This window comes from Poecilia formosa, unplaced genomic scaffold (assembly GCF_000485575.1).
Source record: "Poecilia formosa unplaced genomic scaffold, Poecilia_formosa-5.1.2 Scaffold80, whole genome shotgun sequence".
Classification (NCBI taxonomy): domain Eukaryota; kingdom Metazoa; phylum Chordata; class Actinopteri; order Cyprinodontiformes; family Poeciliidae; genus Poecilia; species Poecilia formosa.
In genome coordinates, this window is record NW_006800019.1 from 282396 (window position 1) to 303495 (window position 21100).

At 38.9% G+C, this 21100-nt stretch overlaps 2 protein-coding genes across 3 annotated transcripts in view; both read right to left on the reverse strand.

Annotated features, from left to right (window-relative positions):
• Window positions 1-10025: 10025 nt before the first annotated feature.
• On the reverse strand, window positions 10026-14264 carry LOC103141101 (homeobox protein Hox-A3-like). Its single transcript, XM_016673619.1, has 2 exons — window positions 14000-14264; window positions 10026-12277 (listed from the first exon to the last, which is right to left on the reverse strand). The coding sequence occupies exons 1-2, from the start codon at window positions 14262-14264 to the stop codon at window positions 11796-11798; spliced, it is 747 nt and encodes a 248-aa protein (XP_016529105.1). The 3' UTR covers window positions 10026-11795.
• The window catches only part of hoxc4a (homeobox C4a), a 13293-nt gene continuing 6250 nt past the window's right edge, over window positions 14058-21100 (reverse strand). Inside the window, exons 3-4 of one of the 2 annotated variants that reach the window (XR_001662692.1) lie at window positions 14540-14684; window positions 14058-14169 (exon numbers count right to left, since the gene is read on the reverse strand). The gene's annotated coding sequence lies outside the window, so the exon portion shown is untranslated. Of the gene's footprint in view, window positions 14170-14526; window positions 14685-21100 lie in introns of both variants that reach the window. The other variant, XR_001662691.1, reaches the window with a different exon arrangement.

The following is a 21100-nucleotide window of genomic DNA, read 5'->3' on the forward strand; positions in this document are numbered from 1 at the left end:
AATATAATATAATATAATATAATATAATATCCAGTACATAAGACATGATGAGGAGCTATTGGATGGAACAGAAATAAAAGTGAAAGAGTTTCAAAGTGCAACTCTGACCTACTTTCAAATCAGTATAAATAAATCAACTGAATGGAAGTGACAATAATCCTAAAACATACAAAATATTTTTTTGATAAATATGCTAAAAGTGTATTTATATTAGTATTTAGAAAAAAACTCACTTTGATCATTTTAGACATTTTAGAAGTTTTTCCTCCCCTCAACCTTTCAACCTTTTAAAGCATTTGTTCTTTAACAGGTTTTATTTAACTTTGGTTGTTTTCAGGAATCCCTCGCATGATTGATGAAAAGTAAGTTAACAAAATCTTGCTTGTAATCTGTATGTATTGGTACGACTTATTCAATTCAGCTGTTCTTGAGATATATTTGCAAAGAAGTTCAAATGAGCATGTTAAATATTCTATAGATTAATAAATGAAAGGAGAAATTACAATTACTACTACTACTAATAATAATAATAATAATAATAATAATAATAATAATAATAATAATAATAATAATTCGGACCACTAACAAATTTCCTGGACCTTTTTTGAATCATTTTATCAAAAATTCTCAGTTCTATTTACTTCAATATATATATAATCTTCAAATATTTTCTATGTATTTTAAGTTTGTAGTAATTACAAAATAATTCAGCGTAATGAACAACTCCTAACCGCACTCTTACAACGCAGAAATATGGTCTCAGCTGTGGGAGTTAATGGGATTCTACAGGCAGCGATGTGCTGAATGACTGAGTGCAATATATCCCCCTCTCTCCGTGCATTTGCATGGCGCGCGGATCCATCTTCGTGTCAGCTCGGAGGTTACTCAGGGTTCACGCGCTCGCTTGTTTCTCTCCTCCGCACTCAATAAATAAATCTCTGCAGCTTTCTGTTTACCGCCTGAATATAAATTTGTTTGCAGTCGATCGAAGACCTGTGCGGAGGTATTAGAAATTGTATTTCTGTAATGGCTTTCAGCAGAGGGAGGAGGGGGTGGGAAGAGGCTACAGAAAGGGAGTGGGGGCAGGGGTGCACGGGGGAGGAGGGTGGGGAAAAATAAAAACAAGTGCTAGCAACCTCTTTTTTTTCTATTTTAAAAAATGGCAGCAGCCTCATTCTGTTATACCCCCTTTATGCCCCAGATTACATTTAAAATAACATACTTATATCATACTACAATGAAGGGAATCTATTTACATTCCTGTCACATATTTGTTTTGCAAATTTGAGGATTTGTTTTACATAAGGGGCACATTTTGTTCAATAACACATCTTTAGTTGATATTTCGGAACCGCTTCCATCCAGTAAACCCAACAGACACGACTTATTTTCATTAAATTAATGCATTCTTTTTATTCTGCATGAAGCAAACACTTAGGCAAACAATATTTAAAAAAATATATATATTTTTTTTATCTTTGCAGAAGGAATTTCCATTCTTATTACAGCGGTGCCTTTTTAAGGGATGGCCAGGAGGGTGCTCACATAGCAACTGTGTTGTGGCAGAAATGATAATAAAACATTTTTTTTGGACTTTTTTTTATATGTTGATCCAGAATAACCTTTTTCTCAATTACAAAAAAAGGAACAAACCTCAACAAACAACATATTTCTAGTTTTCACCATATACCAGAAGTGGACTGATCTGATATTGGAACATGTATCAAGATTAAAATACTCGAACTTTCCCAATATTTGACCTAAAAATAGCCTGATATAGTTTGTGGGTTAGAAATCAAAAACAGATCTTCAGAAAGAAAGAAAGAAAGTAAGAAAGAGTGAAAGAAATGTAAAAGGAAAAAAAAATAAAGAAAAGAAGATATAGAGAAATACAATATAAATAAACACATTAATTACCAAATAAAAATGCATCCCAATGAAGCTCTTTGTCCTAAACTGGAAAAGTATTATACATAATACGGATCCATCCAATTTATACTGGTGTCCATTAATCCCACCCGAACTAAAATCACCACAGCCTCCCCCTCACCCCCCTTGCCTCGGTGCCACTTTTGACTGCAGGTGAGGTAAACATGGCAGCTCCTGGTGGCTTTGTCAGGATGCTGGAGGAGAGAGAGGATATTGACTGACGCTAATTTGTTTTGTGTCCATGGTCCGATGTGTGTCAATAGGGAGTCAAGGTCCTTGGGATCAGCCCGGCCGTGCTTGGATTAGCTCCTCAGCTTGGCCTGAACCCTGCTGACATTATGATGCTGTGGCCACTGTTGACACAGACCAGCGAAATAACGTCGAGTCTCATCATGTGTCAGGCCTCGACCCTTAGAAAACCGAGAATTAACCCGGTAGCGGTCCAGACTTGTAAATGGAGGAAGCGCAGCTTAAACGCGATGAAGATGGCAGACATCAGTCCCTGGGTTTATGGAGCGAAGGCTCGTCTGGCGCAGTGATTGAGCTGTAATACAGTGTAGGGACAAAAAGACACAGTGCAGGTGAAAACGGTGAAATTGGAGACAAAGGGTGAGGGCTGATGGAAGTGAACCACATTGACCCATTGAAAGATGGCTGTGTGATTGATAGGGCACGTCTGCTTTCTTCAAGTATTGACATTTTTGAAAAATTGTGATGTCAAATGAAAGGTTCAGCTTCGCCCACACACAGTCCTGGGAATATCTCCCCAAAACAAAGGAAATTAATCCACTCACAGCAGGAAATTCTAATAATTGTCTTTGCTCCGTCGTCGAATCATATGAAATCTGTCACGGTGCGCGCGGCTTCATCGTAAATCCAATTCAACTACTCTGCAAATGGCAAGGGGCATCGCAGACAAAAGGCGCTGCTGTGCACGCGAGAGGCTCAGCAGTGTGACGGTGAAGCAATGTCTGGCTAATGCCGGGACCCTTCCACAGCAGCCTGCCGAATATACGCGCTGCAGCTCCAGTGAGCCAAGAGGCTCGGAGTCGGCACAATCCCAAAGATCATGACAACAAGTCATCAGTCATCTTCCCCCTGAGCTGCTGTGCACACTTGTGTGTTTCCGGCGTTCTTACTGTGGGAAATGAGCAGGGTTAAACATGAAACAGGAGGAAATGCTCATCACTGCAGCTCACTGTGCAATATTCTCCCTCGTACGGCACAGTGTTAGCTGCAGGGAAAGACAAGGAGTTGTTTTTAATATTATCCTTCTTGCTTAAACATCCCCTGCTTGTTCGCCATGCAGATCAGCTGTCTGCTGTGCTTACTAATCATGGCTAATAATAAACGACTGATGGAGAGACGGCGCGAGATTGAGGCTATCGGGTGTAAGGAGAATCTTCCAACAGAAGCTATGCGCAAGGAAGAAGACTTAGTTTGATCATCTTTTAGAACTTTTAGGGCTACATGCTGTTTATAGAAAACAACAAATCATCTGTGTCAGTTTGTTCCTGCTTGGCACCGAAGCTGCGTGGTGTTTACAAGCCAAACCCCACACATATTGCTGAAAAGCTCTGCAGCTCCTACAGAGGGATTTCTGTGCATCATTTAATCCAAAACTGAGCCTCGCATTTCCAGTCTCTTTGCAATCCAAAGTAAAATTAATGTTTTGCAGCACAGCATGAATTTAATAAACCACAACTCTGTAAAACAACTGTTTTAACACCAGTTCCATTTATTATAGGCAGCGTAAAGAAAGAGGTGTTATGTGCAATGTCTTATGTTTAAGTTTGTGCGCAATTAGCTTTATTTCCTCCGTGTCCACTGTCCCAGACAACCCCATGCTGCACATTAATAATAACAACAATCGCGGCAAAACTCATCAAATTTTTATTTCCTAAAACACTTGTTTTTCTTTATCGCTGTCCAATTTGTAGACGAGCTTTGCGCGCTAACTCTGTGCTGCAGCTTGCTGGGCTTGTGCTTTTGATGAAGGCAATAAAATATTTATTGGACTGTGAAGCAGAATTATTACACTTTAAAAGGTTATAATTTCACATTTTACATTATAAATAATCCACTTGTATGAACAAATGTGTACTAAACTGTCGGTTTATTAGGTACAATTGGGGAAACTAATGTAATCTTATCTAATAGCGCAATAAATCCTGCCCTATAAAGATGCCGTTGTGTTAAAAACAGTTTTAGAGAAATGTTGAATCAAGTGTGTGATTCTTATTTTGAATGTTGTCAATTTTGCAGCTGTTAAACATGCTTAGTTTATCATTTGGAGTGCAAAAAAGATGGTTAAAATGTTTAGTAAGTAAATAAATAATAAGTGAAGTCTGGAACAATAGGAAGGAGATTTGCTTTATTAGGTTTAATAATTTCAACCCACTGGTGTATTTAATGCTCTTGCATATTATTGCATATAGTGCAATAATATGCTCTCACAACACCGCTGGAGCCACAAAAACTCAGCAACTCAACTTTTGGCAAGTAGAATGTTTAAACATTATGACTCTCCTTTTGACAACATGCTGAAATGTTGTGGTTTAAAGACTTACTGACAAAATGAATTGACATAATTGATTGATAACCAGCATCTGGAGCTTCATGCAGTCTGTGCAAAACTATCATATATTTGTTAAGTAAGAAATAAGATATTATTTCTTATAAAAAAGCACAATCCCAAAATCCAAAATGAGTATGTTTTTCCACTTGCACAACATAATAACATGTACAGTATGATATTAATAAATCAGTATAAAAAGATTTTAGAAAAACTAATCTATACCTGTAATTGAGTTCAGTTGAAAGGGTAAAACTCAGAGTTTTATTACATACTGATTGATATTTTTCAAACTTTTCAATTCTGTTAATGCTTTGAAAATAAATTAAAAAAATATCAGTTTTAACAGAAAGAGATCAGCAGGGTACAAAAGTACAATGAAGACTGCTGACTTGGCATTTGACTCCTTCAGTAAGATAAATAAAAGGTCCTTGGTAAAGAATCTGATTGCAGAAAAAAGCTTTGTATCCAAGCGTATTAACTGAAAGTTGAGTGGAAGAAAAAATGTGACAAAAATAGGAGAATCACGAATACAGATAACTACAGCTTGAAAGATGGCTGCAAGAATTTGAAGCAAAAATCAATTGAAAAATTTTAGCATGATTCACAAAGAATGGACTACAGCGCTTCAAGAGCTGCAATGTCCAGGGAAATGTTACATTCATAATCAACCACTCCTGAACCAGACATGAGATCAGAAGCATTTTACCTGAGCTAAACAGAGAAAAAGGAAGGTTTGTTTTGCAGTGATAGAGTCCTATTTTTAGATGAAAGTACATTTATCATTTTATTTAGAAACTGAGGAATCAGAGTCTAGAGGGAGAGAAGAGGAGGGAGATAAACCAAGCTGCTTGACGCCCAGTGTGAAGTTTCCATAGTCAGTGATGCTTTGAGGAACTCTGTCATCTGCTAGTGTTGGTTCAGAGTCAAAACAACCTTCTGCTGGAAAATATTTAGAGCATTTTATGCTTCCCTCTGCTGACAAGCATATGGAGATGTGAATTTTGTTTCACAGTGGGGTTTGGCACCTGTCCACATAACCCAAAATGACCCATACCTGCTGTAAAGACCATGGTGTCGCTGCACTTCATTAGATACGAAACCTCTCTGACCCCACAGAGAACATATGGAGTTTTGTTTATAACTCCTTATTATTAACAAATAATATAGAGTTACTATTATTTATTATGTAATTATTATTAGAGACACCAGACCCCCAGAAAATGCAGGCATATGTACATGCGGTACCATGAAAGCATCCTAAAATGTAATCAAAACCACAAGTTGATCACCTTAATGTCATACTGCAGTGATGAAGGCGTTCATGCAAAATTATCCTCAAACAAGCATTGAGTGTGTTTACTGTTCAGCACATGGACACACATGTCCGCATTAGACGTCTTGCCCTTTAAATTTATTTGCAGTTTAAGCCAGACGAAAAGTGCGCATTGATCAGATCCTTCATAATGAAGCCATTGGGATTTGAATATTTCCTGGTTGTTCGATACTAGTCAACATGTGACATTTGGCTGAAAATATGTGTTCTCACAAGTTCCTTCGTTTTCCCAGAGTTCTTCAGAGGGAAAACTTCTCTCCAGCAAGGCGACCGGCTCCGTCCTGCACGGCTTGGCTCCCACCAACAGCTGTGACACCTTCATCACCAACTTACCTTTTTATTGTCACCGATCATCCTTAACTGAGAAGCATTTAAAAAGCCATTGATCTTGATAATGCCGGGCCATAATATGACATTAACAGTTGTAGGAGATTCAGGAAGTCAAATTTCCGAGACGGATGAGTCATAGCAGGTGAGTTATCATCCATCTACCTGAGCGATGCTGGGGCTCCTGTTAGACACGAAGAAGCAGACAAATAAATAAAAGCCATAAAGGTGACACAGGAAATTGGTACTTAACAATCATCTTGAGCAACAAGCACCCTGCAAGAGTGGTGGGCAGCAGTAATGGCTGTGGAAGGAAAAGACTGAGAAGGTTAACAGGTCATAAAAGGAACAAAGCCCACTAAAGGGACCACATAAAAGTTTGGGGTTTCCCTCCTCTGTAGATATGTCAGCCAGTCAGCTGTGGTGGTGTGTAGGAAAGGGCCACCTCAGCGAATTTAAACAATCTAATAGAAAAATTTACAACCTTGAGCTGCATGCGACATCGAGAGCTGTGTGTAAAGAAACATGCTTACTGTTAGCTGCAGCACATTAACGCAGGCTTCACTACTTTAAAAAAAATAAAAAAATAAAAAATAAAAAATCTAGGTCATGTTTTAGTTATTTTATCACTCTTAAAATGGTGGTATAAAACAGGAGACAAGGAACTGGAGTGGAAAATTATTGAACGTTTTGTGTAGGCTGTTTTACACATCTTTTACAAATGGAGGTGACGCTCCTGTTGTTTCACAAAATACTACAAAAAAGACAAAACGTTAAAAAAGAAAATACCATAAAGACAAAGGACAATTACAGGCTTCTTGTTTCACAATGTTCTTTGTCAAAAAGTATGTTTTGAAAGTCAGTAAGTTCTGCTTACTTTACTTATTTTGTCATGACTTATGGATACAGGGAGCTTTATGATTAAGGGGTGCACACACAAACTAATAATTATTTGAATTTTTAAGGCATCTTGGTTAAAATTTATGTTCAACAAAACAAAAAACAAACAAACAAACAAACAAAAAAAAAACACATGGGCAGCAAAGTGTTGTCCAGTGATGGCCACCAGGACAAGGGAATATAGAAAATGGATGGATGAATCTCTCTTTCATCTTTTTAAAACCCAAAATTAATGGTTGTAAGTGCTGAAATATTTGCACATTTTTGTTTCTTCTCTGTTCCTAAAATGTTTGTTTAATTTGGTTAAAAGTCAGAATGTAATGATCACTAGTCATTTTAATGTGATTTTTAACTATAATGCAAAAATAAATAAGGACAAGACATATATTTCAAATACCTCATTTACACACATAAATACAAAGTACTTTTTGTTGTTGTTTGTTTCTCTGTACTTGGATTGTGCCTAACTGGCTCATAATTGGATAAAATTGCTCTACCTGAAATGAAACCTTTATTTCTGTGACTAACACAGCTGGCTTCGTTTTTATTATTTCTTTTTTTTTTATCCTGTGGGATTTGATTAAAGCTGTCCTCATATATACTGAGTTCATGCTACCCAGTTAGTACCCACAAAACGTTTTATAAAACTGTATTTTTTTTTAACAGTTTTAGAAAAGAAAATATACAGAAGACCAACTTGGAGCACATGGTTGAAACAGTTTGTTTGGAAGGAGGATGTGCATCCAGTTTAAAACAATTGTGAAGTGAGTGTGTCATTTAGATTAATAGGTGATGTAAATGAGTGCATTTGAATAGTGGTTTCTAACAAAAACATGAAAATAAATGAAGCTTGCGGTGAAAAAGAACAACCTTAATGACGCTTAGAATTAATAGATTTTGGGGGAAAATCTGTTTACAATCTTTAAGTTTGCATTTTATTTGAAGATTTATGGCAAAAAATAAATAAATACAGCAAAGCAGAAAACAATGTCATTCTGCAGGAGAAGCTAGTGACCCGACATTGCTTCTAAAATACCTACTTTATACAAAAATGCATATGCAGCAAAATTAGAATTGTCCACTGATGCTTGCATTGACTCCGGCCACAAGTGTCGCTGTTCATTTATGTCTGTTTATGTTCTCCATTTAATGATTGAAACAAACAGTCTCATACTCGGTTTTCATGCGAGCTAAGACAGATGTTTTGATGCACAAAATGCTTCTGATGTCCAGAATCAAATCAATTTCACAACAGCTTTGTGTGAGGCAGTAAAAGATTACTCAAAAATTCCTCTAAAATTAACAATGAACCATAACCAAGACCGGTTTCATGGTAATCTTCAACAGGCATCATTTATCACCAAATACTACAAGTATTTTATCGCCAAAGCCAAGAAATCATGAAAACAGCATGCAGGGCTCATAGGCTTAGCAGGTCTTTGCCTTTGCGAACAGATGTCAAGTCAAGCAGTCAACAGAGTCCAGTGAGTAAGTAGAAAATAATGAGTTTAGATGCTAATGTGTGAACAACCAGCTAACCTAATGTTCAGATGGACATAGAGTGTCCCTCGTCACTCTGGGGCCCTTGAGTGAAGGCTTTCCTTGACCTCTGGGGATCCCCCTTGACCCCGTACATGGAATTACTGCACACCAGTGTGTGGATCCTCCTGTTTTTAGTGTCTGGAAGGGGAATGTGTTTGGGAAAGGAGGTAGAGGGCTGTTTTGGGCCTCAGCAGCCACCAGAATCATAAATCAACCTGTATATCTAAGAATTTCAGGAATCTAGCACAGTCTGCTCTGTCTTCCTCATCATGCCTTGCCTTTCTGTCTCTTAGTTTAAGTGAGCACATTTCCACAGCGGAACCTTCTCTCTCGCATGGCTTTTATTGCTTTCCTCCCATCACCACCTTTCCATACAGACTTTCTTCATTTGATCTTAAATATTCACCCAGTTGTAGCTCACAAAATAGCTCCCCGGACGTCAACAAAGACCTGCCGCAAACCGGTGCCAAATATTTACCAAATGACAACTGATCCAGGGACTGATAATGAATCAGGAGTAGGAAGTCATTAGATGAGACAGTGGGGATCAGCTTTACCGCTCCCAGTTTTGGAGCTGTCAGTGGGCCTCCGTGACAGCTCATTCACAGTAAGGCCGCTGATATAAAACTGTCAGCATGGCCACAATTTGTGTGCAGTTTTGTTTACAATATTTATGCTCAGACTCACATTACATGAGTGTAAGAGAAGGTTAGCTCCTTCATCAGGTACAGTTATTATCTTTGACTTATGAAATCATGGAGACCCTTGAGCATACGTGACCCACTTTTTGCCAAATAAAAACACTGTTATCTCATTGGAATTTGGGGGAAAATAAACATTTGATGACAGTTTGCATTTGAGACTCCACACTCTATAAATGCCCAGCAGATGCCAGTAAACAACTGCACAATGCTCTTTGAGATAATATGTTGTCATTGGTGATTGGGCAGCATTGGTCTCTCGTGGCCCTGTGGCGAGTTGGAAGGGCTTCCACACTACACGGGCGAAACATGTTCCCTGAGAGCGAGGCCAGCTCCAACTTGCAGGGCTACAGTTTGACTAGAGAAGGAGAGGAGGGCGGGGAGAGGTAGGGAGGAGGCAGGATGAGATCTTGTCATGGTGCCCAGTGGGTTCTGAGCTTGTGGTTGGAAACGCTGGAAAAACTGCCTTGTCTCCGTGATTAATGGAGGGGGAAACTCTGAGGCAGCGGCGCAGGAGAGAGGAAGGATTGTGCAACGTGAATACACAATACTGTAAAGTTTTCAATGAATCTCAAGCCCAGTTTAATTTAAATGCATAATCCATCTCCTTTTTTTCCATTTGGCATGGGAATCCATAATTAGGAAATACTGTTTTTTTTTGTTTTTTTTTTAAGTCTTTGGCTTTAAAAATGAACAGGGTAAACACTGCACATGATTACAATTTTCCTAAATGTGTTTATTAAGCATGTTCAGTATGGAAACATTCATCAAAAAATAATGGGGAAACTCACTGAATGTATAACAACTTGTATAAAATAAACACATTAATGAAACTTGAACAAATGTTCTCCTCATTTCACAATTTTACCACTTCACATAAACAGTTAGCTATGAAAAAATATACTACCGCCTAGTGATAGTCAAACAACAAATTTGCTTGGAAAACAACACAAATAACACAAAAAAGAAACAGTATTAGTTGTTCAAAATGTCCTTCGTGCAAAAAAAAAGTTAATATCTACAATATTTCCTTGCTGTAACTTCAGGGCTTCCAAGCGTATTCACACTTGTGTTCAACTTTTGCACATTTTGTCATGTTACACCCCACACACTTTTTTTAAATTTATGTACAGTGGAACTAAAATGGAACAATACATAGCTTGTATTCAGGCTCCTCTGAGTCGATAGTTAGCAGAGCCACCTTTAGCTGCAATTACAGCAGCAGCTTTTTGGGGTTCTGTCTCTACCAGCTTTGCATATAAAAAAGACTGAAACTTCTGATCTTTCATCTTTGTAACAAAGCTCAAGTTCTGCCAGAGAGCATCTGTGAACACCATTTCCAAGTCTTGCCATGGATTTTGTGCTTCACTATATACTGCCCATCTGTTTCAGCATTCAGAAACTTTATGTGGCATACAATGTTGGTATGAGGCTACCACTTAAAGTGCCTACATGAAGTAGTGCTACCCATATACACGAGGCTATACCCACATGTCCAGCTGTACTCGGGAATGTTACGTAAAAATGCATAGGTTATCTGATGTCATGCAATAATATAATTGCAATTTTAGTAAATCCTGCACTAAGGACAGTCAGATTTACCTCAATATTGTGGAACCACTGGCATCATAATTTATTTGTGACTCGGTTAACAATATTATGTGTTTATTTTGATCTTTTTTTTATTATTAGCTTACTTGTTTTATCTTTTTACTACAGACCTTTTTCTGTGTCTGGAATAAAGACTCGCTGTACTTTGACTGTCCACCATTTAGGTGGACGGTCGTGTCTTGGTTGGTTTGCAGGAAGGTTGAACTCTTTCATCTAGAGATGATGGATTGGACAGAGCTCTGCAAGACCTCAAAAGCGTGGAATATTGCTTCATAACCTAAATTTGCTTTGAGATTCTCCATTGTTCACTGATGTTCTGTAACGCACTCCTGAGGCTTTCACAGAATGAAATTACTCATTTGTTCACTTTGAATATATGCTAATTTTGACTGAAAATTGGAGTATTTTATTTTGGAGTATCAGATTTAATTGAGTTTGGATTTTTATGTAAAAAAAAGATTGAAAACCAGGTGTTTTCTTTCAGCCACACAACTGTAAATTGCTCTTTAATGGTGTAAAATCCCAACCAAGTACATAAAAAAAATGTAAGTGGTATGAATACTTTTGGGATGCGCTGTGAATAGCCGTGTATAACGAGTTCAAAAATCCTCCTCCATGCAAAATTTTTAAAGACATGCAGTCTTTTCTTTCTGTGCCTATAAACACAAAGAATATTGCACTGCTCTCTTTTAATTAATATGTGCTCATATAGTCTAATTAAAATGTTTCATTTTATGTTTCAGTGAATGGATGCGGTAAGTAGATGGCATTCCTGGGATGCTGTTCACACATCGCTCCAGTCTTTCATAAGCAGCTGAAGGTGAACAGCAGAAGAAATATGTTTAAGGACAGAAGGGAGAGCCTTTATAGGGCCTCAGAGCCAGTTTGAAATGCTGACTTTCTGATGACCTTCTGCAGTTGTGTATGAGGGAGGTGGACCATTCGCAACAGCTGGAAGCATGCAGTTTAGATAGGACATGTCTGCAGGGTCAAACAGAGAGAGCATTGCATGATCCATGGGGTGCGATTCCAAGGAAGAGCAGAAGGAAGTTCTGACAGCACATGCTACTGGGAGCCCCACGTGCAGCTCGCAAAGGGAGTCCTGGGACAAACCTGTCACCCTGCCATACTTTTGCTCCTTCTTAAGCTTCATCCTGCGGTTCTGAAACCAGATTTTGACCTGACGATCGGTGAGCTGCAGCCTGGCTGCCATCTCTTGTCTCCAGTGGCGTCGCAGGTAGGGGCTGAAGTGGAACTCCTTCTCCAGTTCGAGTAGTTGGTTGTTGGTGAAGGATGTCCTCTCTCGCCTCTCTCCTCCGCCTGCAGCACTAGATGGCCTACCGTCCTTGGCTGAAGCTGGAGACGAGCAGAGAAAGAAACAAAGTCTTACACAGGAACCGCAATGAGTGTAGCACTTCCATTCTGGAGCCCTCGGGTGCCAGCAAACCCAACCTCAATCCTCAGCTCATCAACCTGAGACCAAGCGGAGCCCTTGGTTCCTATTCAGTCTTCCTCAAGACTCCTAAACAAGACTGGCTGTCTAGCGTGTCATGTGTTCGGGAAAAGTTCCCTGCCGAAGAGGCAGTCTGGGGAAAACATCTGACGCCACCACGGCTGCCTGACAGGCCACATTAATCAGAGCTCCACACGGAAGCAGACCTGTCAAATTCCCATCTCAGTCACTTAAAAGGTACCTCGGGAGCACCACTGAAAATAGCTGCCATTAGGGATTCAGTTTGACATGTATATGAGCAATACCAGGGCCCTCTCGATAACAATATGACACGGAGGGGTTAATGGATGTTTAATAAGACCTATGGTTAGTACATTAGACAGAGTACGGTGGCGTCTTTAAAAATGGCTGACTGTTTCCTTGTTCTTCACCGAATTGTTTGGAACGCCAGGAGAAGTTGTCTCGGTCTAATTTATATAAAACCAACTCGCATAAACTCACATCTCGAGGGACTTTACGATGAAAAACGTTCCCATTCGTCTCCAGTGTACGGTATCTGTACTGGTCTGGATTAAATTAAGCTTACATCAATTTAACTAAATGAAATTACAACAAAGGTAATTTTGAGGCACTTTACAAGCTCAAATCAGTCAATTCCATTCAAACTTCAATACAGTCAGTTTATATTAGCTTCCAGTCAGTGTAATTCATTGCAATAAAATCCAGTCATAAAGTCAGAATAATTATGTACAATGAACTGCATCTTTTATTTTGAAATTAAAAAAGCCTTATATTATGAAAGCAAATAACACCATAGCCATTTGCTCACATCTATCTCTGCAGTATTATTTATCTTTACTGTCAAATTACTGTGCACTTGCAACATAATAATCTATTGTGTACATGTGTTAGCAAACAAATGATCATAACAAGTGATCGTAGTTCATGAGCAAGTGTTTTTTTTTTGACAAATGAGAAGCAACGAAAACAACATAACTATTCCCTCAGTTTTAACTTTAATAAGTAGAGATGTTAGAGATGCACAATATCTCAAATCACAATCACTGTGTGGATTCTAATGTGCACAGCTCTTGTGCAGTTCAGATGCAAAATAATAAAAAAAAAAGGTTTCAATGTTCATGAATAAGTTAGTGTCAAAATAAACTAAGGAATGAATACCTCATTTTTAGTGATCTGTCTACACACCCCAAAAGGAATGAGGAGATCCTTTTGGGGTGTGTAGATTCCTCAACATTCTTAACACATTTCAAGCCAATAATTCAGGTTGTTCAGAATTATTTTTAAGTTGTTTGGATTTTTAGATTAAACAAAATAATGTATCAAGTCACGGAGAAACTATCACAAAAAAATAAATAAATAAAAAATTGGGCCACCACAGGCATGGACAAAGTGTTTGCTTTGACTAAACCAGTGGTCCGACAAGGCCACCTGTGTCAGTCTTTAGAAACACAGTTATGCACGTTGAAGTTCTAAACTTTGCTTTCCAATGCTATAATTAGTTTCTTCATAATAATTAGTCTAAAGAAAACTCGGGAAAGTGGTGGGGACATGTCACATTTTCCTAATATTTGCAGCTTTAAAACATATGAAAGAAAAATACTTACTTGACTGTTTAGAGCCAATTTTCCTTGACTTCATCCAGGGGAAAATCCCCCCAGAGTGGCAGATGCTGAGACTACATCCTCTGCTATTCGGGTCCAGCTTGTCTTTGGCATGGCTGGAAAACACAGGTTCCAGAGGGCACTCGGAAAGTTCACGTGGGTTCAACCTGGAACTGAAGGGCACAGTAGAGGTCAGGTTTGGCTGATCGGGTCCCAAGTCAGGGCCTCCTCCTACTCTTCCTTCCCTTGCTACTTCAACACATTTCATGCTAGGTTTTGGCACTAGTCCAGAGCTCATTTCAAAACTGTTGCCATGCAGCTGCAGAGGGAGGGCCGCAGACTGTTGGGGGTCCATGGACCCCGCAGCTCATCAAAGTGGCTCAAATCAAACTCAGAAGTCCCTCAGCAGTAACAAAGCAGAGGTCTTCTATCTGTCTAATATCAGATCACAATTAACTGAATGAATAAAGGAAGGCAGGACAGAGCATTTGGGGCTGGAAACTGAGAGGAACGCTTTGAATAATATTTACCAGAGGGGGGTACCTTGGTCACGTGTGCCAGTCCTCCAATGGCAGAGCTCTGGAGTTGGAAACTAATCCTGGTGGGAACTTGGGGTGCCCGAAGAAGCTTTTGAGATATTTCTTCAGACATTTTCTGCACGAAGTCCGGCTTCTCCTTATCTAGGGATCTGAAAAAAAAGGAGAATGAAAAAAAAAAAAAAAAAAAAGAATCAGATAACGGGACATAAAAGACGCCAAGATGAAAGCAAGAGCTGGATGCGTTCAAACGGAGACAGGGGGGAGACAAACAAAGATTACACACGTGTGCTGAGGAGAGTTGTTATTTCAAACCGAGCGTAAAGATTTCTGTTTTTATGGTAAATTCTCCAGGATAAACTGGGAGAGGCGCGTCTCGCTGCTGAACACCCTGTGGTAGGTTTAAGCTACGAGAACTCACAACATCAGGATGATGCAATAATACGCGGTTACTGTTTCATTCGCACCTTATTACGCGGCTAGAAATAAGAGACATTAAAGTTCAGTGTGCGCTGCTCCCCCGCCCCTCTCTCAGACAAACACAATGACAAATGTTTTTTCTGCTTCTTTTAATGCTGGCACCAAAAGGTAGAGGGATTTAGTCTCCACTTTATTTCAGATTTTTTATTTTATATATATATATTCTTTTTTTGCAAATCCGCAGCAAAATGTAACTTCTCGTTATGAATTGGCGGGCTTTTCCCTTTTCATAACATATGCTTCTAACTGTCCGAGTGCAAGTGCAGCTTATTAGGATTCAATGGGAGTGGTCAAACAAAAGGCTTGTGACAGTCATTGCTGCACAAAGACAAAGGAGGCTATCATTAAAGGTTTTCTCTCTCTTTTTTTCCCCCTGCAGGACGACTCATTTACATTTTTTTCTGGCTTCATTGTGCAATTTCAGTTTTTGTCAAGTAACAGTTCTATTTATTTATTTTACATTTAATCCCCCCCTTTCTTTGCTGCACCGCTGAATTGGAAAATGGAGGAGAGATTGAGAATATATATCCAAGGCGTGCCTGTTTGCAGAAAACACAGGCCAACTGCAAATCTGCTACCATAAAATATGGAAGTTGGGAGTTAATTTTAAGAAGATGTAAATGACGTTTTGGGTGTAAATTTATTCTGTACTAAAAGCTCCAGCAATTGTGGTCGAAATAAAGAGGATCGGAAAATCACAAATGTGTATTTTTTATTTATTTATTTTTTTTTTTTTCATGATTTCAGCAAAACACAAACACATGCAAGAACGTGTGTACAAGTAAAACATTGAATTTTGCACAAATTCTACAAAGAGTAAACGTCCAATAAAAGGGCCTGTGCGCGTAGTGGGCCCCGAATCAATCTTGGTTGAAGCAAGCTTCAAATGTACCCTAAGTTCCTGCTGGTGTTTCACTGCAACAAAGCTGTCTAGAAAGCCCTCGTTAGATGTCTCAGAGGTGATGGATTAGGCACTCAGGGCTGCAAAGCTTGTAAGGAGAGGAGCCTTCCTCCTTGTTTTTATTTTTTCTCTTCTTTTTGTTTTACGCGTCACCCTTGCTGCCATCATTATGAGGGCTTTACCTGCAACTTCGAAGTGTTTTAAGTCACGACAGCTAGACATTTTTTTTTGGAGGGAATCACAGAAAAAAAATAGATTCATTGTTTTATCACACATAAAGTTTGATATCGGTTTAGTATAGCTGTTATTATTCAGTAATGCTTACATTTTTGTTTAAAGAATTTGAAAAAAGTAATACTTTCAAACTTTTGTGTATATTTTTACATAATTGATGCTGATACTATTATTATTATTATTATTATTATTATTATTATTATTATTATTATTATTAATAATAATAATAATAATAATAATAATAATAATAATAATAGTAGTAATCTTAGGTGTGGTACTGGGTGAGATGAGAGGACAAGTAATTAAATTCATTGTGTTTTCCTTTCCTCGCACCCTTGAACGCACTCTCTCTGAATTTGGAGATAGAATCTATGATATACTAGCTCAGCAAGACCATAATTTAGCTCCTCCGCGCCTCCACCACAATTCTCCGTGAACTCTGTTTGAACCGCCTCAGCGCCTATAAATCATTTTTCTCTCTCACACAAAAGCGCGCCGGTCGCTCTTGGGTGTCAACCCTTTTACAATTCCTCCTTACCTTCTGCGCTCCCGCGCCCGCTGACACAAACAAGCGAGGAAATTGTCGATAAACTTTTATTTTTCATACAAATAACGTATACAGAGAGAGAACCGTACACGAGCTGCGGCTGCGCACAAGCAGGAGAGAAATCTGGCGGCTGCGAGCCAAGATTGTTTTTTTTGTTTGTTTGTTTGTTTTTGTTCCCCCTTTTCTTCCTCTATAAAATATGCATCCATGAAATATTATTTGCAATAAAAACAGGAAAAGCATAATTGTTTTCGAGAGCTTAAGGAAAATACGGATCACTTAATGCATGTCCAGGGGACATAGCTTTGTAGATAAGAGGAGACTGAAAGAGAGCTGGGGAGAAGACGTTAATGGGTAGAGGATGCTGTCGGTTAAAACGGTGCATACAAATGGCGCTGTCTTTGCAGAGCAAGGAGAAGATTTATGGGCCCGGTGCCCTATGTTGCTGTAAACAATGCAGAGTGAAATGAAAGGACCAGAGTTTGCAGACTGCACTTCATAAGTAGAAGATACGCACGTGGTCTGTTTGGTAAATATTAGATTGTGCATTATTAGTTAGCTGTTACTATTATTATTTTTGGTAAGTGTACCAAGGCACCACTTTAAACCCTTCATGTTTTCTAAGGACAGTGCTTGGATTTTATGTGATTGTATCTTATTTTTTTTAATTAAAAAAAGGTTGTTAGAAGCTGTGTCAAGCTTCTAACAACCTTGGCACAGGATAAACACAGTATAATCATATTTTAAGCAGCTTTGTTTTCCCAACAGGGATTGTTTTGGGTAACTTTCCCCCCTCGAAAACCCCCTCTATATGTCTGGCATACCACAAAATATGCTAATTAGGATAGGATACACTGAAAGACATCTATGGCATTTGTGGGTGGTCATATTTCAAAAATACTTCTTACATATACAAAATAAATACGTTTTGGCAAACGCTTCTCAAATGTTAGCTTAAGCCTCTATTTCAACGTTTTTAATAACGTGACAGTAGATCAAATCTTTGGACCTGTATGTGCGCAGAGACTTGCACAGAAACGTTCAGCAGGGCAGCAGCGGCTGCAACTGGTGGCACAGTAGAGAAATCATTGTCATAGAACAAATTAAATCTCTTAACCTGTACATAATTGAGAATCTATAGTCTCCTAGATTGCATATTCAGAACACTTGCGCTGATGAAAAGTGAATACCATAACCATAATTCTGTCTAGTGATTGTCTGAGCCCCCGGTGACACCTTTACCGCGGTTAATGGCTTTAATTTCTGGGGTCCTCAACCATGCACCAAATAGGCTAATTAAATATTTCTCAGTGAGGTGTTACACTGACATAAAGTACACTCGTAAGTTCACCCAGGCCATCACTCCCTATAGCTACAGCATGCGATGTTAAATCCTTAGTGGTAATGAAACCTGCTGTTTAGTCGTCCTGATCCCATCGATCCATCGATCCATCCATCCATCCATCCATCCGTCCATCCATCCATCCATCCATCCGTCCATCCGTCCATCCATCCATCCATCCATCCGTCCGTCCGTCCGTCCGTCCGTCCGTCCGTCTGTCTGTCTATCGTTCTATCGATCTATCTATCTAGCAATGAATCATTGAAAATCTGTCAATTAGTCCTTTAATTTACTCCCAAACTTTGTCAACCAAAATTTTATGCTTAATACTAATAATACTTAATACAGAGTCAGACATAGCTTATGGGCACAATTAGTTTCTGGTGATGCTCTACGATGGGGACACCCTGGGATGGCAACCACATTGTCTATCAAAATGTTAATAAGTTTTGACTATAATAGTTTTTCTCAGTTAATTTGGTGCATTTCTGAAGCAGTCCTTGAGATTTGCAAAACAGTAAGTGCGTTTCTCAAAACGTTTCGCACTACAGGTAAAACACCATGGATTACCTGCAAAAGCCAGTCTCAGTCTCAAAACATTTAGTTCATCTCTCAAAAGTAAAATTCTGTCTCAAACAACATGTCGGCGGCATTATAATGATAATCCTTGTGTCACCAATAAGAGTCAAATTGCTTAGTCATGTTGTCAATATAACAGTCTACTCTGGAAGGATGTTCTGTTGTAAGCCATGGCTTTAGTTCTATTGTAAATTGTAATTGTGGGAGATCAATTAAAGAGACCAGACAAGATTCACATTTAAACTGCTGCTGTAATTTGTTGACAGACCTCGTAATTGTGATGACGAATGGGAAAGACAGCACCGCGAAGCACAAAAAAACAAGAAAAGTAAAGTAGAAACGGGAACACACGACAATCTCATCCAGGAAAACTAAAAGGAGTGCTGTTGGAATTGCTGTCCAGTCTTCCTACGCCTCCCGTGATGTTCCTGGCTTTTGGGACACAAATTCTCATCCATATTACAAAGAATATCTTCTCTTGCAATGGAAAAAAAAATCTTTTAGAATGTTTTCTTCAGGCTCTGCAGGCATCCAGTGTGACGTTATTACATGGCAGCTAGAAGTGTTATCTGTGTATGTGGCAGGCAGTCATACACTTTCCATCTCAATGCTGAGCAAAAAATCTCAATGGGTTTAAGGAATGAAGAGTAGGGTGAAAGGAATTCCATCTGCATCCTGTTGTGGGTTGCAAACCATTGCTTGATGATGCTGGAGTGATGAAAAAACTGGCATAAGTCCTTGGCTTCTTCTGCTTCTTCCTCTGTTTTGTCTCTTAGCATCTCAACCACTCAGCTTGACTCTTCTTCTTCTCGCTCTCTGTCAACCCCATCATCTTTCCACTGTCAGAAATGTAAGATTGTGTTATTTTCTGGCTGTATACACTATATGTTTCCTGTTGATGGTTTATGACATGAACTTTGAACTATTTCAGAAAACCGATCAATCATTTGTTGAGCTAATGCTTCTCACATTTAGCTTCATTGGAGAAAGACAGGAATCACCAGGGAGCAATTAACCAATCCAGGACCGATTTAGAGAAAACATCTAATGGAAATGTATAGAAACTTGTTGCCATATTCTGAAAAACTTGTTCAAGTATCTTGTATGTAAAATATTATACAAGCCAGACGCCAATAAAACACATTTCAATTTAAAGTGAAGGAAAAAAAAAACACAAAACAGAGTTTTAATCACTTGCATGAACGTTCAAAGGCATTTGCAACTTTCCCAAAGGAATGAGTAATAGCAATTGTGATGTTCACAAGCCACAATGATTTGGAGACTGAACAAGGAGTATTTTTTTTTTTTTAAGAATCTCAATTTTGTTCTGGGAAATGCATCAAAGCAACTGAGAAAAACTGTGATCACTCCATTGTTTAGTTAGTCCAGTTAGTATTCAAAATGTTTTTTTTTGTTTTTTTTTAACGTTATTAAATCCATCTGCACCGTTATCACTAAACGCACATGTGCGCGTGTACGTTCTGGTTTGCTCCCCCATATGTAAGCGCAGAGTTTTGCGGATTTATGACGCACCCACCGCTGGTCAATGTGAGGCAGCCTCTCTTCTGTCCCTGGAAAATAGCAGCGTGACCCCTGTTTCAACTTTCTGTCTTTGTACAGCTGCTACAGGGCTGCAGCTTCAACACGCACACAACAACGCGACTAGCTTTCATCACAATCCTGAGTGGTTGAAGGAGCCACTCACCTGAGACGAGTGGGCAAACACACGTATAACCGGCCAACCTGACAATGACTGCGGGTCATATAAACCAGGTGAGCGTCAGATCAGAAGTGGCCGGTGCTGTTTTAGCGCTTGTTTAAACATCTCGATGGTTCCTCGTGTAAAGTTTTTACACCTTCCGAAAGAAAGGAAGGGAGGGAGAGAGAAAAAAAGAGAGGCCTTGCCGGAGGTGCACCATAAATCACAGAGCGCCTGCAGCGGTGCAATGTGAGCCGAAAAATCATGTGTGATTCAACAGTCTCAAGTCAGAGAAGAAACCCGCTGGAGCTGAGTAACTGCTCAGGAATTTAGGCAGTCCACTGCAAACTCACAAAACGCACCATGATCCTGCAGGCTCATCGGACTGGGAGCAATCGTGAATTTGCGAGATTACAACAGATTCGGGCAAAGGGAATCCTGATTGGGAAATATCTTAAATTAACCTCGCAGAACAATCTTTCGCTAATAAGAATACTGACTGAGAACATTTCCTGGTTAGGTAGGTGGCTTTTTGAAATTCAACGTTACTTTTCGACTGGAGTGACTAACTTTACAGTCTACAGGCTGCACACATTTCATATTTATGTAAGAATAGTCCTAAAAAGTACACGATGTTCAGTTTTTACTTTTTGACTTAATGAAGATAAACGTATGCGTAAACATCCAGGCAGATTCTGGTGTGCGTAGATGAAGATAGTCAATAATAATAATAATAATAATAATAATAATAATAATAATAATAATAATAATAATAATAATAATGCA

Coding starts and splice junctions, on each gene's coding strand:
- LOC103141101 (XM_016673619.1), bottom strand. CDS start 14,264: ATGAAATGTGTTGAAGTAGCAAGGGAAGGAAGAGTAGGAGGAGGCCCT. Junction 12,278..13,999: donor AATTGGCTCTAAACAGTCAA/GTAAGTATTTTT, acceptor GCTCGTCTCCAG/CTTCAGCCAAGGACGGTAGG.